The sequence below is a fragment of the Geotrypetes seraphini genome, chromosome 8 (assembly GCF_902459505.1).
Source record: "Geotrypetes seraphini chromosome 8, aGeoSer1.1, whole genome shotgun sequence".
NCBI classification, from domain to species: domain Eukaryota; kingdom Metazoa; phylum Chordata; class Amphibia; order Gymnophiona; family Dermophiidae; genus Geotrypetes; species Geotrypetes seraphini.
Window position 1 is genome coordinate 103,859,084 of NC_047091.1, and position 15,839 is coordinate 103,874,922.

At 44.0% G+C, this 15,839-nt stretch overlaps 1 protein-coding gene across 1 annotated transcript in view; it reads left to right on the forward strand.

Moving 5' to 3' along the window:
- The window catches only part of UPF1 (UPF1 RNA helicase and ATPase), a 357,405-nt gene that overhangs the window by 312,649 nt on the left and 28,917 nt on the right, over positions 1 to 15,839 (forward strand). The window contains exons 22-23 of the mRNA XM_033955970.1: positions 12,382 to 12,543; positions 13,804 to 14,024. Coding sequence (XP_033811861.1) covers positions 12,382 to 12,543; positions 13,804 to 14,024 — 383 coding nt within the window. The remainder of the gene's footprint in view (positions 1 to 12,381; positions 12,544 to 13,803; positions 14,025 to 15,839) is intronic.

The following is a 15,839-nucleotide window of genomic DNA, read 5'->3' on the forward strand; positions in this document are numbered from 1 at the left end:
CACTCAGATACAAGTGCAGTAAGGAACGATCCTGATGAGGTGAGTCGAAACTCCGATTCTAAGTTCAAAGTATGTGCCCCCATTGTAAACAATTCTCTAGGAGTCACACTACCCCAGGTGGGAAACTCCCCACAGGGACTTAGCAATCACGGGGTATGGAGGGCTATGTATGTTAATGCACACAGTTTAGGCAATAAGATTCTAGAATTAGAGACCAAAATAATGAATGCTGACCTTGACGTGGTGGCAATATCCGAACTTGGTTCACAGACTTTCATGGGTGGGATATGGCTATACCGGGATACAACTTATTTCGTCAGGACAGAGAGGGAAGGTCAGGGGGAGGGGTGGCACTATATATTAAAGAAGACATCAAGACTACCAGAATCACAGATGTCAAGTACACCGGGGAATCCCTATGGGTGAACCTGGCCAGAGGCAGGGAAAAATGCCTGTATCTTGGTGTAGTATATAGATCTCCAAGACAACTGGAAGACAAAGACTCCAAATTAATTGAAGACAGAGAATATCACTCTACAGGGAGACGCTGTTATGCTAGGGGACTTCAACATGCCTGACGCAGATTGGAACTCATACTCAGCAAAAACCAGTGGCAGCAGGAGACTGTTAACATCCATAAAGGGAGCACGACTCAAACAAATGGTATTGGAACCCACTAGGGCGCAGGCGATCCTGGACCTGGTACTCACCAACGGGGATAGCGTCTCGAAGGTCTCGGTAGGAGATACGCTAGCCTCCAGCGACCACAACATGGTGTGGTTCTACCTCAGGAAAGGTTTCCCTAGATCAAACACGAAAACAAAAGTACTCAACTTCCGAGGCACTGACTTCGAAAGCATGGGAGATTTCGTCCACTGGACACTGCAGAACCAAGCTATGACTGATGATGTGGAAGCTATGTGGTCATCTCTGAAATCTACCATTCATAAAGCGACAAGCTTCTACATTAAATCAGTACACAAACGGCGGAGAAACAACATACCCTAATGGTACTCCGCAGAAATCTCGCACCTCGTCAAGGATAAGAAAAAAACATTTATTTTCTACCAACGAACGGAGACTAGGGAAGCTAAACTAGAACATAGGGCGAGGTCTGCAGCGGTCAAAATGGCAGTCAGGGAGGCCAAACTTCGAGTGGAAGAGACTCTGGCAAAGAACTTGAAGAAAGGGGACAAATCCTTCTTCAGGTATATTAGTGATAGGAAAAAGAACACAGACGGGATAGTACGCCTTTAGAAAACCAGATGGGAACTGCGCAGAATCAGATTCCGATAAAGCAGAACTACTGAATGAATACTTCTGCTCGGTCTTCACCTGCGAGGCACCGTGGCACAGTTCGCAGTTGCATGCAAGGCCCAGCGTGGAAGACCCGTTTCAGATTTCGAGTTCACACCTGGCGACGTCTACTACGAACTGGCAAGACTCAAGGTGAAAAAAGCCATGGGACCGGTCAATCTACACCCCAGGGTGCTCAGTGAGCTGCGTGATGTCCTGGCAGAACCACTATCAGGGCTCTTCAATCTCTCCCTAAGTTCGGGGAGAGTCCCCATAGACTGGAAAACAGCTAACGTCGTTCCACTGCACAAAAAGGGTTGCAGGACAGAGGCTGCAAACTACAGACCGGTGAGTCTCACATCAATAGTATGCAAACTCATGGAAACACTAATCAAATGTAAATTAGATGCAATCTTGGATGAGGAGAATCTACGAGATCCCAGTCAACACGGATTCACCAAGGGTAGGTCCTGCCAATCCAATCTCATCAGCTTCTTTGACTGGGTAACAAAACAGCTAGACTTGGGAGAATCCGTGGATGTCGTATACCTAGACTTCAGCAAAGCTTTCGATAGTGTCCCGCATCGCAGGCTGTTGAGCAAGATGAAATCAATGGGGCTGGGAGAAACACTAACTACATGGGTCAATGCCTACTGAGTGGCAGACTTCAGAGGGTGGTAGTTAACAGTACCCTCTCTAAAACATCGAAGGTGACCAGTGGAGTACCGCAGGGCTCAGTCTTGGGCCCGCTTCTTTTCAACATCATAGGGGACCTAACTCAGGGGCTTCAAGGTAAGATAATGTTATTTGCTGACAACGCCAAACTATGCAATATAGTGAGAAACGGCAATTCACCCGATAGTATGACACAGGACCTACATTTGTTGGTTCAGCACATGCTGTCCTTTCGGGGGACCCATTGGGGGGCTGGGAATCCCCCCGCTGCCCATCTTGCACAATGGCTCTTTGCCGGCGCCCCCTTTGGTTCCGGTGGGTGCCCAGCTGCGCGACTTGTTTCCCAAGTGGGACGAGATCATGTCCAATCAGTGGGTCCTGGAGGTGGTGCGGGACGGTTATGCTCTGGAGTTTGCCCGCTCTCTGCCAGATCATATCTAGCCTCTTCTTGTCAGGCGGCATGGAAGACGCTAGCCTTTCACTAGACCCTTCAGCGCTTGCTTGATCTCAAAGCAGTTGTTCCAGTGTCCCCTCAGAAGTGTGGCTCCAGCAGGTATGCCATTTCATTTGTGGTGCCCAAGCATAAGGGGACCTTTCGGCCCATCTTAGATTTCAATAGGGATCTCAGAATTCCCTCTTTTCACATGGAAACACAGCAGTCTGTCATTCTGGCGTTCATCTGGGGGAATTCCTGACTTCTTTCGTTCTGACGGAGGCCTACCTGCATGTTCCCATTTGGGCCTCTCATTAGCACTTCCTTCGCTTTGCGATCTTGGGTCAGCACTCAGTTCTGTGTGCTTCCCTTGGTGTCAGGTCAAAAGCGCGCCAGGACAAAGGCGCGCGCAGACAATTGAGCGCAGCGTGGAGGTGCGCGCCGCAGAAAATTACTGTTTTTAGGGCTCTGATGGGGGGAACCCCCCCACTTTACTTAATAGAGATCGCGCCGCATTGTGGGGGCGTTGTGGGGGGTTGTAACCCCCCACATTTTACTGAAAACTTCACTTTTTCCCTGTTTTTAGGGAAAAAGTTAAGTTTACAGTAAAATGTGGAGGGTTACAACCCCCCACAACGCCGGCGCGATCTCTATTAAGTAAACTGGGGGGGCTCCCCAACAAAACCCCCCGTCGGAGACCCTAAAAACTGTAATTTTCTTCGGCGCGTGCCTCCGTCTTGCGCTCGGTTGTCAGCACGCACCTGTCTTTCGCGGGGTTGTCTATGAACCCTTCCCTTTGGCCTGGCCACGGCTCACCGGACGTGCACCAAGGTGATGGTGGTTGTCGTGGCGGCCTTGTGGTCAGAGGGCATTCTGGTGTACTCCTACCAGGACAATCAGTTTATTCAGGCGAAGTCGTTACAGGAGAGTTACGGCTTACAGGAGAGTTACAGGTTACAGCTCGGGTGGTGGAGTTTTTCCGATCGCTGGGCTGGGCGGTCAACCTTTCCAAGAGTAGGTTGGTCCAAGCTCAGTGTCTGGAGTACCTTGGGGTTCTGTTCAACACCTCCTTGGGGAGGTCTTCCTTCCAGAGGCCCGGGTAAGCAACTTGCAATCTCAGATTCGCCTCCTTATGGGCGTCCCGGTGTCCTCGGGCGCAGGATTTCTTCCAAGTCTTGGGGTCGATGGCGGCATCCTGGTCGTAGTGAGGTGGGCGCGGGCCCACATGCGTCCTCTTCAGTATGCTCTACTCCGGAGGTGGTCGCCCCAGAGTCACAGTTTGGATGTCTCTGTCCTTCTGCGAGGCTTGGCGCACTGCAGTCTTCGTTGGTGGCTAGGGACCTCTCATCTGATTCAGGGGGTGAGTCTGGATCTACCGCAGTGGACAGTGTTTCTCACAGATGCCAGTCTCCTTGGTTGGGGAGCTCAGTGTCTAGGTCACTCAGCTCAGGGCACCTGGTCCACAGAGAAGGCGTCCTGGTCGATCACTGTGTTGAAATCCAGAGCCGTCCATCTGGCGCTGTTAGCCTTCTGCTCCCTTTTGATGAGCAAGTCGGTCAGAGTTCTGTCGGACAGTGCCACGGCGGTGGCTTATGTTAATCGTCAGAGAGGCACCAAAACGGTGGAATGAGATACCTTCCCCTATTCCTATCAGTCTTCTTTCAGTCTCCAGAAGGTGTTGAGTGAGCTGTACCCATCTCCCTTGGTAGGGCTGTTGGAATTTGTTTAGGGGTTTCTAGTCCCTGTGTTTGGCCGGATTGAGCTTGGGTGGACCCTGCTTGGGGTCTGTCTGACCTCTGGGGTGTCAAACCCGGTGGGTCTCGAGCGGGGTCACTCCCCCCATTTCTTCCACCTCCTCACATTTTTTTGGAGGAGCCTCAGCAGTAAGCCTTGCCCCCTAAATCAAGCAAGGCATACTGCTTTGAGAGCCTGTGGAGTCTGTTCTATTAAAAAAAAAATTCCTGTGGTAGTGCCAGTCTGAAGGGTTGTTTCCTAGAGCTCCCCGCCGATAGTGCCTTGCGAATCGGCAGGGAGCAGTGGGGAGGTTCGGTCTTCTTCCACCGCCCACAGAGGGATTCCCTTGACCGCCAACAGTCAGGGTACAAAAGATTCCATCTCAGCTGATTTTTTATCAGCTGATGCTGGCTTGCCATCCCTCGGTAGTAAGCTAGGGAGTCTCATATGTGAGAATATGCTGCCTGCTTGTCCTAGGATAAAGCACAGTTACTTACCATAACAGGTGTTATCCAGAGAAAGCAGGCAGATATTCTTACATTCCTCCCACCTCCCCTGGTTGACTTCTTTAGCTTGCTAACAGAACTGAGATGCCACGAGCTTCAGTGGGCAGGAAGGCACTCACGCATGCACAGTGTGGGCAGTCACAAAGTTTCTTAAAATTTAATGACAGTTCACTTTTCATTCTGTCCGTACCGGGTTCCATGGATGGTATCACCCATATGTGAGAATATCTGCCTGCTTTCTCCGGATATCACCTGTTATGGTAAGTAACTGTGCTTTAAAGTTGATCATTGAACACCTTGCAACAGGATCGAGCCAGCTGATGTTTGAAAGCAATAGAACTTTGTTTCAAGTTTATCAAAAATTTGTTGTACATGCAGTGTCAAGTACTTCAATGCGTATAATAATTTAAAAATAGGAGACAAAAAATAAAACAATTTTATACAAATAAACATACAGCATATACATACAAACAATTATCAATACAAAAGGAGAGGGGGATGAACTACAATCTTTAAAGAAAATAAAGAAACATTTAGGGCACCTACATCTAGAGGGTAAGAAAGAATAATCATGAAAGCATGGATAAGTCTAGAAGAGGGGATAAAGAAGATTGCGACCTATACATAAGGTCTGATTAAAATTAGGTATTAGATCATAAGCATTAATGGTAGCCGAATTATCCTATCTGTCTAGGTTGTTCTGCGCTCATAGCTTATGACCTCACACTAAGGATACGCAATAAAAATTGATAAGTACTCCCCCGATATTCACGGGGGATTCCAATCCAGGAACCCTGCGAATGTTGAATAACCGCAAATACAGTTTTTTAGCAGGGGAGACAGGAGAGGGCAGCTGGGGCGCCGGCGAGTGAAGGAAATCATGCAGTTCCTGATTGGTGAGGCCCGACTTTAGTACAGGAAAAGGCAGTTGGAGCATACCACGAGTGATTTCCTTCACTCGCTGGTGCTCCGGCTGCCCTCTCCTGCCTCTCTGGCTGCCTTCTCCTGCCCAGTCATTCACGGTCGGAAAATACCGCGAATAACCGGGACCGTGAATTTGCGGGGGAGCACTATATTTGTAAATTATCACTACAGTGTCCCTGTGGAATGGTTGCTTCTGTATTTGATAAGATGGAAGCTATTTGAGTTGGTTACAGAAGATTGCTGTAGCCAAAACAGAAGCTGGAGAAGAACTGAAAGCCCTATGAAAAGCTAGAAGGACTCAGATGAGGCTTAGGACAGGGAAGGAGAGGAGGACCTGTGTTCACTTTGCAAGGCCCAATTATCCATGCCCTAAATCATTGATGGTAAACCTATGGCACACGTGTCAGAGGGGGGGATGACCCAGAACCCTCTCTGTGGGCAAGCACTCCGTCGCCCCAGCACAGAGTTTGCCAGAGTTCATTACTAGAAAGCCAGAGGGATGTGGGGCCGGGCTGCTCCCCTCTTCCTCTCCATTCGTGCCTGAGGATATTTCTCACATCACCCGCCCCTCTGCCCAGCAGCCCAATGCGAGCGCTTGAGCGCTTCCTCCCTCTGTCTGGGGTAAGGCAGTTAGCTCACATGCGGCGTGAAGGTGTGGCACGGATGACAGCCTGTTGAGTCTGTGGTGAAGGTGATTCCCGTGGCGGGGTTGGAGAGGAGCTAGGATGGAGGAGAGCATAGCTCACAGTGTGGCGTGACAGAGGGGAGCAGATTGTTGATTCAGGGAATATTCATTTCTTTCATGTTAACTAATAGTGTTAGCTATTTTTGGTATAGAGATAGATTTGTATTGGGTGCTTCTTTTATTTTTTTTAAATTTTGTGTTTTTGTAGACTCCAAAAGTCTTGAACACCCAAAAATGAAAACAGCAAAAAAAAAAAAAACAACAACAACCAAGAACAGATAGTGGAAGATCATTCCAAGATACCTAGACAGAGTTTAAAACCTCAGTATTCAGATTAAATTGCTGTGTTGGCACTTTGTGATAAATAAGTGGATCTTGGGTTGCAGTTTGGGCACTCGGTCTCTAAAAGGTTCGTCATCACTGCCCTAAATGATACTTATTAAATCCCATACTCCAGGGCTCATCGTGAATCTGTGAAGGAGACATGAGTTACCACAGATGTTCATACAGAAAGGAACTTCCCCACTGTTTGTGTCTTTCATAACAAGATGCTGAAAGCAATGCTTGTGTATGGGTCTGGACTTAAATATTAGGCAAAGGTGAATTAATCCCCCACTTTCTCAGTGGCACACCTAATCAGGTTTGAGGAGGCACTGGGCTAGATCATTCTTGAGCCCTGTGCCCTTTTCTGGCTGGTGAAATGATAGTAATCTAAAACTGATGCATTACTGAGCACATGGGAAAAATGAATGACAACTTGAAGACATCCTTCACTTGATTATATCCAATTGACTGAGGTGTTCCTTGTCAAGTCTCCCACATGGAAATACATAGCCACTAACCTTGAGTACCAAGGCAAGCCTCTGATTTTAACACTAGTAATCTTTCTATAGTACAAATACAGTCTTAGCAGGGAAGATGCAGGATGCAGATAGATTCATTGTGCAAATGCACTCTGCCTTAGCCTTTAGAGGCTGTCTGATCATAAGAACATACGAATAGAATTTGGGGGCCATTGACGATTTATTCTGGTGATCAGACATCTTAAACACCTAAATATTGGACAAGATAAGGGGGGGTGGGATTATGAAGGATAATAATTGATAATTGTTATTTATTAGTATATGGGTGGGAGGGGTGGGCTTCTTATATAATTATTTATTTGGAATGTTACAAATAAGAATGTCAAGTGATTAATTAAGATATTTATAAATGATTGTTGTACACTTGTAATTTTTTTTAGTTTTAACGTTTTTATTGATTTTTTTCATATAACAACAAGTGTCATAAATTTCCATACAATTATCTTAACAATACACTTGATATCTCTATAATATAAAGATTTTTTTTTTTTTAAAAGAACATATGAATAGCTTTACTGGGTCAGACCAATGGTCCATCAAGCCCAGTAGCCCGTTCTCACAGTGGCCAATCCAGGTCACTAGTACCTGTCCAAAACCCAAGCAGTAGCAACATTCCCCCATTTCTTTCACAATAACAGACTAAGGACTTTTCCTCCAGGAAATTGTCCATATCTTTCTTAAAACCAGCTACGCTATCCGCTCTTAACAATCTCTGGCAATGCATTCCAGTGCTTAACTATTCTCTGAGTGAAAAACAATTTCCTCCTATTGGTTTTAAAAGTATCTCCCTGTAACTTCGAGTGTCCCCTAGTCTTTGTAATTTTTGATGGAGTGAAAAATCGATCCACTTGTACATGTTCTACTCCACTCAGGATTTTGTAGGCTTCAATCATATCTCCCCTCGGCCATCTCTTTTCCAAGATGAAGAGCCCTAACCTTTTTAGTCTTCCCTCATATGAGAGGAGTTCCATCCCCTTTATCATCTTGGTCGCTCTTCTTTGAATCTTTTCTAGCGCTGCTGTATCTTTCTTGAGATGAGACCAGAATTGAACACAATACTCCAGATGAGGTCGTACCATGGAACGATACAGAGGCATTATAACATTTTTAGACTTGTTAACCATCCCTTTTTTAATAATTCCTAGCATCTTGTTTGCTTTTTTGGCAGCCGCCGCACATCCGGTAACTGTGATTTGAGTTATTCTTCCCAATGTGCATCACTTTGCATTTGTCCACATTAAATTTCATCTGCTATTTGAACGCCCAGTCTTCCAGTTTCCTAAGGTCTGCCTTTAATTTTTCACAATCCACATGCATTTAACAACTTTGAACAGTTTAGTGTCATCTGCAAATTTAATCACCTCACTCGTCATTCCAATTTCCAGATTATTTATAAATAAGTTAAATAGCACCGGTCCCAGTACAGACCCCTGCGGCACTCCACTGTGTATTCTCCTCCATTGAGAAAAATTATCATTTAACCCTACCCTCTGTTTTCTATCTGATAACCAATTCCTAATCCACAACTGAACTTCGCCACCTATCCCGTGACACTTCAGTTATCTCAGGAGCCTCTCATGAGGAACGTTATTTAAAGCTTTCTGAAAATTTAGATTCACTACTTCAACCGGCTCACCTTTATCCACATGTTTGTTCACATCTCCAAAGAAGTCAAGCAAATTGGTGAGGCAAGATCTCCCTTGGCTGAACCCATTCTGATTCTGTCTCATTAAATCATTTTTGTCTACATGTTCCACAATTTTATTTTTTATAATTGTTTCCACCATTTTGCCCAGCACTGAAGTGAGGCTTACCGTTCTCTAATTTCCCAGATCTCCCTAGAAACCTTTTTATAAATTGGCGTAACATTGGCCACCCACCATTGGATCTTCAGGTACTACAGATGATTTTAGCGACAGGTTACAGATCACTAACAGCAAGTCAGCAATTTCATGTTTGAGTTTTTAGTACCCTGGGATGTATACCATCCGGTCCAGGAGATTTATCACTTTTTAATGTGTCGATTTGGCTTAGTGCATCTTCCAGATTCACTGAGATTTCTTTCAGTTCCTCTACATCATCACCCTTGAAAACCATATCTAGTTCAGGTAGATCTCTTATATCTTCTTCCGTAAAGACTGAAGCAAAGAATTCATTCAGTCTCTACGCTATGGCCTTATCCTCCCTGAGTTGCCTTGATGATCCAACGGTCCCACAGATTCCCTCACAGGTTTTCTGCTTCTGATGTACCTAAATAAAATTGTTATGAGTTTTTGCCTCTTTTGCAAGTTTCTCTTCATATTCTTTCTTAGCTGTCTTTATCAATGTTTTGCATCTTACTTACCAGTGCGTGTGTGTCTTCTTATTTTCTTCATTGTAAGTAGTCTTGTGCTGCCTAATGTTCCTCCTCCCTTGTCTTCATTTTTGGCCTTATCCAGGAAGACTTCTATATCACCCTTTTCCCTTAAAAAAAAAAAAAGAAGAGTAAAAATCATTAGAGGTAATGTACTATAGGGACCTGGACACTACAGGGATATCCTGAGTACCTGCAAGATATCTCTGACTAGCCTTTCTTCCATGATCACTGTACTGACACCATTGGAGAGTCCAAGCTAAGAATCTCTACTCAAAAACTAGCAAATCCAGCAAAGGAGCAGAGAGGACCTGGTCTTCAAGTCAAATCAATCTTTAATAAGAGCCATACAAGTGAACACAACACCAGGAGTCCTGATGTGTTCACTTGTATGGTTGCTATTAAAGATTGATTTGGCTTAAAGAATGGGGGGATCCAAAATGATGCCGCAGCTTCCCCACATTAGGAAGTATGCACTGTAGAGGCGCTCAGGTGCACTGAAATGCCACACAAGCAGGGCTCGGTGTTTTGAAGAGTTTTGTCTGCAGTACCTTATCTCCCTGTCCCTTTTCGATGGGGAAAAGGAGAGGAAAAGTGCGGGAGCCTCCCCCGATGGCACCATCCAATCTGGGAATGAGACAGTACACTCTTAATTTCTTCCAAGCTCCAGTGGGACCAGTGACCTTTCTCCTTCAGTCGTTCCCAGAGTTTTTGCATCGGGCAGCAATTTGGGGGCATCTTTAAGCCCTGTAGAGCGAATGGCTCCCCTGCACCTAGGTGAAGGCCCATCAGAAGTTCACTGTTCGGCAGGGGAACCCGAGCAGAATTGTATCCCCTGTGAGCAAGGTGGGCTGCCTTCTGAGGATTTGGAGTTTACTTCAAAGGAAGAACAACAACTGATACAAGCTGCTTACAAAACCTTGGGTCAGGAAACTGAGTAATTTAATGAAAGCTAAGACCTGGGTAACTCTGGTCTCAGAGGAACGGGAAAAGTTAAGACCAACCGTTGTGACATTTGATTCACTGTTGGATACCATTAATGGCATACAGTCTTCTCTGTTAAAAGAAGTTAGACAACCACATTTTTGATGTATTAAGGATGGAAAGGGTAGTTAAATTTCATGATTTTCAGATGATATTATAGCAAATCAAGTGATACTTTAAAATTTAAATGTTATTTCCTGTTACGCTTGATGTAAGTTATAAAAACGAATTAAAAAAAAAAAAGAAGTTAGACAAAATACTGTTGATTGGAAGAATATTTCTGAAGCAGTCTTGACTCAAGCACAGGTTGCTAATCAACATGGACAAAAAATGTTTTTTTTTAAAGGCTAGGCTCCAGGCAGTGAAGACATGTGAATCGTCGATGGTAAAAAATAGAAATTATATTGCAAAATGTCTTGAAAATCAATTGAGAAGATTTAACTTATGATTTCTGAATTTTCCTAAGTCTCCATTGGTTTCAGCTGAAGGTATTTTCAAGAAATTTCTGATGGAAGATGCCGTCGGAGGCTCTTCCTCCTATTACACATGCTCAATACCTCCAGGGTTGGAAGAGATCTGCTAACCCAGAGGTAACAGCTGAGAAGGAAGAACCTCTGGAACTTACTGCCTTTTTTGGAATCCTCTCTGGAAGTAGTTACCTTTAGGACTACATTGCTGGTTACCTTCACTTTTGAACTTGACTGTAACAACGTTTTGAAGTTTTCCTTTAGACATTTAGATTCTCAGTTTCTAAGGTCTAAAATAAGAATATTTACGAGATACACAGATAAGGCGAAAAGCTGCCTTGGCCCTTCAGGCTAGGGTTCAGGCTTTATCTGCTAACTTTGTGTTAAGATTTCCTTGTAATTGTTATATTGTTCATGAAGGTAAACAATTTAAATTCTTTGACCCAAAGCAGTTTGAGGAATTTTTAAGTGCTAGAGAAGAAATTAATATCAGTGTACATATGTTCACTGTAAACTGGCTAGGGGCAGAGTCTCTGATCGACCTTAAAATGTATTTTGTGTTCCTTTATTACTTATAGATATTTACCTTTTCCTAATTTTAAATCATAATTACCAAAATGTTATGAGCAAAAGGTGTTAATTATTTCTAATTGTATTTTCAGTCTTATTTTACTTTATTTCAAGAATTTCTGTTTTGTCTCCAAAGTATTGGTTATGTAAAAATGAAAATTAATAAAGAATAAATAAAAAGATTGATTTGGCTTGAAGACCAGGTCCTCTTTGTTCCTTTGCTTGATTTACCAGTGAAGCATATCGCATGTTTCCAGCAAGACTGCCCACCTGGATGCATGCCGCATACTAGCAGCACAGCAAGCAAAGGCAACATGCAGCATCAATCCTTACCCTGATAACATGACTGAGAACCTTGAAATTGCATGGTTCTGTAGTGCAAAACAAAGCAATAAAGCAGACTTGGCAATTAATATGGGAGGTAGCACCACAAGAATGTCTTGGGTCAGTAGTACACAGAAAACACAGTAAACAGTCCTTTCAATATTACATTGATTGGACCAGAGGATCGCTAATTAGAAAATGAATGGTATAAATTAAAGAATTAAGGCTGATACTGGGCAGACTTACATGGTCTATATCCCATATGTGGTGATTCGGTGTAGGATAGGTTGGGGAGTGTATCATTGGGAACTCCAGTAACTTGGAACATGAGGATGCTACTGGCCAGAGTTTATGGTAGATATCCTGCAAATAATGGGATGGTTGGGTAGGCTGAAGTGAGCTTGGTCAGCATCTCCCAACAATTGGAACCTAGGATAGTACCAGGTGAAATTTAATCATGAATTTATAATGTGTAATAATGGACAGACTGGATGGAACGTTCAGGTCTTTATCTGCCGTCATTTACTATGGCTTGAGCTAATTTTTATATGCAATTATGTTTTATAGGACGACCTTCCAACATGTACTTCCAAACTCATGATCAGATTGGCATGATCAGTTCTGGACCCAGCCATGTCACTGCTATGAACATTCCTATCCCCTTTAACCTTGTGATGCCACCAATGCCACCTCCAGGGTACTTTGGACAGGCTAATGGACCAGCTGCAGGTATGTATGTGTTTAGTATCTTTGCACTGTGTTTTTTTTTGGGAGGGGGGAATAGTGGATAGCTTTAAAATTCTCTAGTAGAATCCAGTATTAAACATCATGCCTGCTGGAGAGATTATACATCAGTGTTCTTCAACCTTTTGACACCTTTGGACCAGTGGAAATAAAATAATTACTTTGTGGCCTGGCACTGGTCCACGGACCGACAGTTAAAGAACATTGGGCTAAGTCATAGGCCAGACCCTGCCCATCTCCACCCAATCTCTTCCCCAGATCCCGCCCCCATAATAGTACTAATTGTAACACCATTTTTTCCATTTATTTTTCAGATATACACACATATAATATAATCATATTAACAATACATAATGGTTAACCACAAAATTAAACGACACAAGGCACACACTGTATGCTTCTCAATATTTATTCCTACCAGAATACAGATAATTCCATGCAAATACAGGACCAAAAACTAAAAGTACTAATATATACAAACAAACCCTAAGATGCAAGACTCTGCATGCAGTGCAACCCCAGAGGAAAAGAAACAAATGCCTTCCTTAGCAGACAGCAGATATAAATCAATCACTAAATTAAAAAATAAAATCATTCCCCTACCGTTGTTGTCTCCCTCCCTGCCTTGCCTTCTGGCCTGCTCCCACCTGGCTGTTTTATGCTGCCCTCCCGATGTTATCTTCGGACTGGCTCCCTCTTCCTCAGTGCTGCAGTGTACAAAGCTGTGGGCAGCGGCTCCTTGCATGTCCCTGCCTCATATGGAAGCCTTACCCCTGACGTTGCGGCGTCAGAGAGAAGGCTTCTGGTTCAGGCACAGGATGCGCGTAGGAGCCTCTGCAGCACTGAGAAAGAGGGAGCTGGCCCGAAGATAACGTTGCATCAATCGCACCGTGGACTGGCGGATGAAGAACACTGTCTCGAGCCTGATGCATGTGCCAGCCCTGCTGACCGGCAATTGAAGAACACTGATATACATAATAGCAAATAATCAGTGCCTTAAATGTGATGACAAATGCAATATAGGTATTTTACATTACATTACATTAGTGATTTCTATTCCGCACAAAGCATTAGATTGAAGGCATTGTAATCTTTTTAAAATGTAAAACAAAAAGTGGCGTGTATCCGGGAAGAAGTGTTTTTATAAGAAGAGGTAGATATATTATACTCAATATCACAGATGGTCAAATTGAAATTAAGAATGCTTATAACTTTAATTTGTTGGGTTGTGTTTTGTTGATTCAGGACGTGGTATACCAAAAGGCAAGACTGGCCGTGGCGTGCGCCAGAAAAATCGTGGCATTGGAATTCAAGGCATTGGTCCATCTAATCTGCCAAATAGTCAGGCTAGTCAAGATGTGGTGTCTCAGCCATTTTCCCAGGGTCCATTGACTCAGGGTTATATCTCCATGAGTCAGCCATCTCAAATGAGCCAGCCAGGCCTCTCCCAGCCAGAGTTATCACAGGTAAATGCATCCATGCCACTGGTAATGTGTACTGCATGAATGATGATGCTCTTTGTAGCTCCTTATTTTCTAACAAAGTAAAATGAAGACTGAAACCCTTAGTATGGAGGTATCCCTCTGAGCCTGTTCATCAAAGATTCTGGTAATTTGCTGAAGCTAAAATGTTCTTGGTGAGACTGCTTTATTCTCCCATGTCGTCTGAGCATGAATCTTTCCAGGGAAAAAATTGAACAAAGCACTTGATAACTATATGAAAAGGGCATTATCCTTAGACAAGCAGGCAACATATTCTCATATGTGGGTGACATCATCCACGGAGCCTCGGTACAGACAGTGAAAAGTGTAGTATTACTTTAAGCTTTGGCAAAACACGGCAATCTGACTGATCTTCAGACTAAAAAAATGGGAACACTTAACTCCCTACTACCACAAACTTCACTGGCTACCCTTGGAAGCAAGAGTGCAAATCAAGTTCTCCTGTTTCTGTTTCAAATCCATCCTTGGCTCGGCCCCCTTTTACTTGGTACCCCATTTTATCCTAGACCGCCCATCCAAACACACATGCAGAACCCACCTGTTTAGCTATCCTACTCTAAAGGCCTGCCGTTACAAAAGATATCTAAATAGAACTCTTGCCTTCCAAGCAGGTCAGCTCAATAACTGGCTGGCCCACATCATTTCATGCGCTTCATCCTACCTAAACTTCAGGAAACTACTAAAAACTAATCTATTCACCCAATTTACAACCCAAGACCTCTATGTCCTATCCATGGCCCCTATTATCTCACCATGTCCTGCTTCCCATTAAACTGCATCTCCATCTACTGATTTTACTCTCTGCTCTTTTTTTTTTTTACCTATATGCCTACATCCACTGTACCCCTTTGTTATATGTACATTCTTGGATTGAACCTTTACTCAGATTGTCTTGACCTTCTGCACTGTACCTTTTTGCTCAGATTGTACCTATTTTCTCTGATTGCACCATTTTCGCTGATTGTTCCTTTTTTTCTCTGTTTGTACCATTTTCTCTAGTACCTATTTTCTCTGATTGTACCATTGTACCATTTTCGCTGATTGTCCAGTCCTTCTTCGTTGTAAACCGCCTTGAACTACTATGGCTTTGGTGGTATATAAGAAATAAAATTATTATTATTAATTATTATTATTTAGACTGCCCATACCGTACATGCAAGAGTGCCTTCCCGCCCGAGGTTCCTGCCGTGAGGTTATCAGTTTTTCGTTTTTTGCGGAGTGAAGATGTATCTTTTTTCTCTGTTAAGTTGCCTTTCCGTTTAATTTTTTTAACAAACTTTTTCAAGTATTTCAGTTTCTTCTTCAGTTCTTTACTTTGAAAATCAATGAAGGAGAATAGTAGAAAGAAATTTTGGACTTTATATCTGACTCCGAGGCTATGGTTTAGGAGAAGAGAAACTACAGTCAAACTTCGGTTTGCGAGTGTTTTGCAAGACAAGGAAAACATTCTTGCAAATCGTGACTCGCAAACCGAGCGTTGACTCAATTTGCAAGCATCACTAACCCCCCCCCCCCCCCGAACGCCCACCCCCCAGAACCGACATCTCCCCTCCTACCCCCGGCACGAACCGGCATCCTCCGCCTGCCCAAACAGAAGCCTTACCCCATCTGGCACTGGCACGCAGCCCACAGGATGAGCCGGTGAACAAAGATCCTTCCTGTTGCCTGGGCCTTGAGCATCTGCGCATGCTCAAGGCCTTCTGACTCTCGCTCTCTCCGAGATCTCCGAGAATCTCGAAGAGAGCGAGAGCCAGAAGGCTTGAGTATGCGCAGATGCTC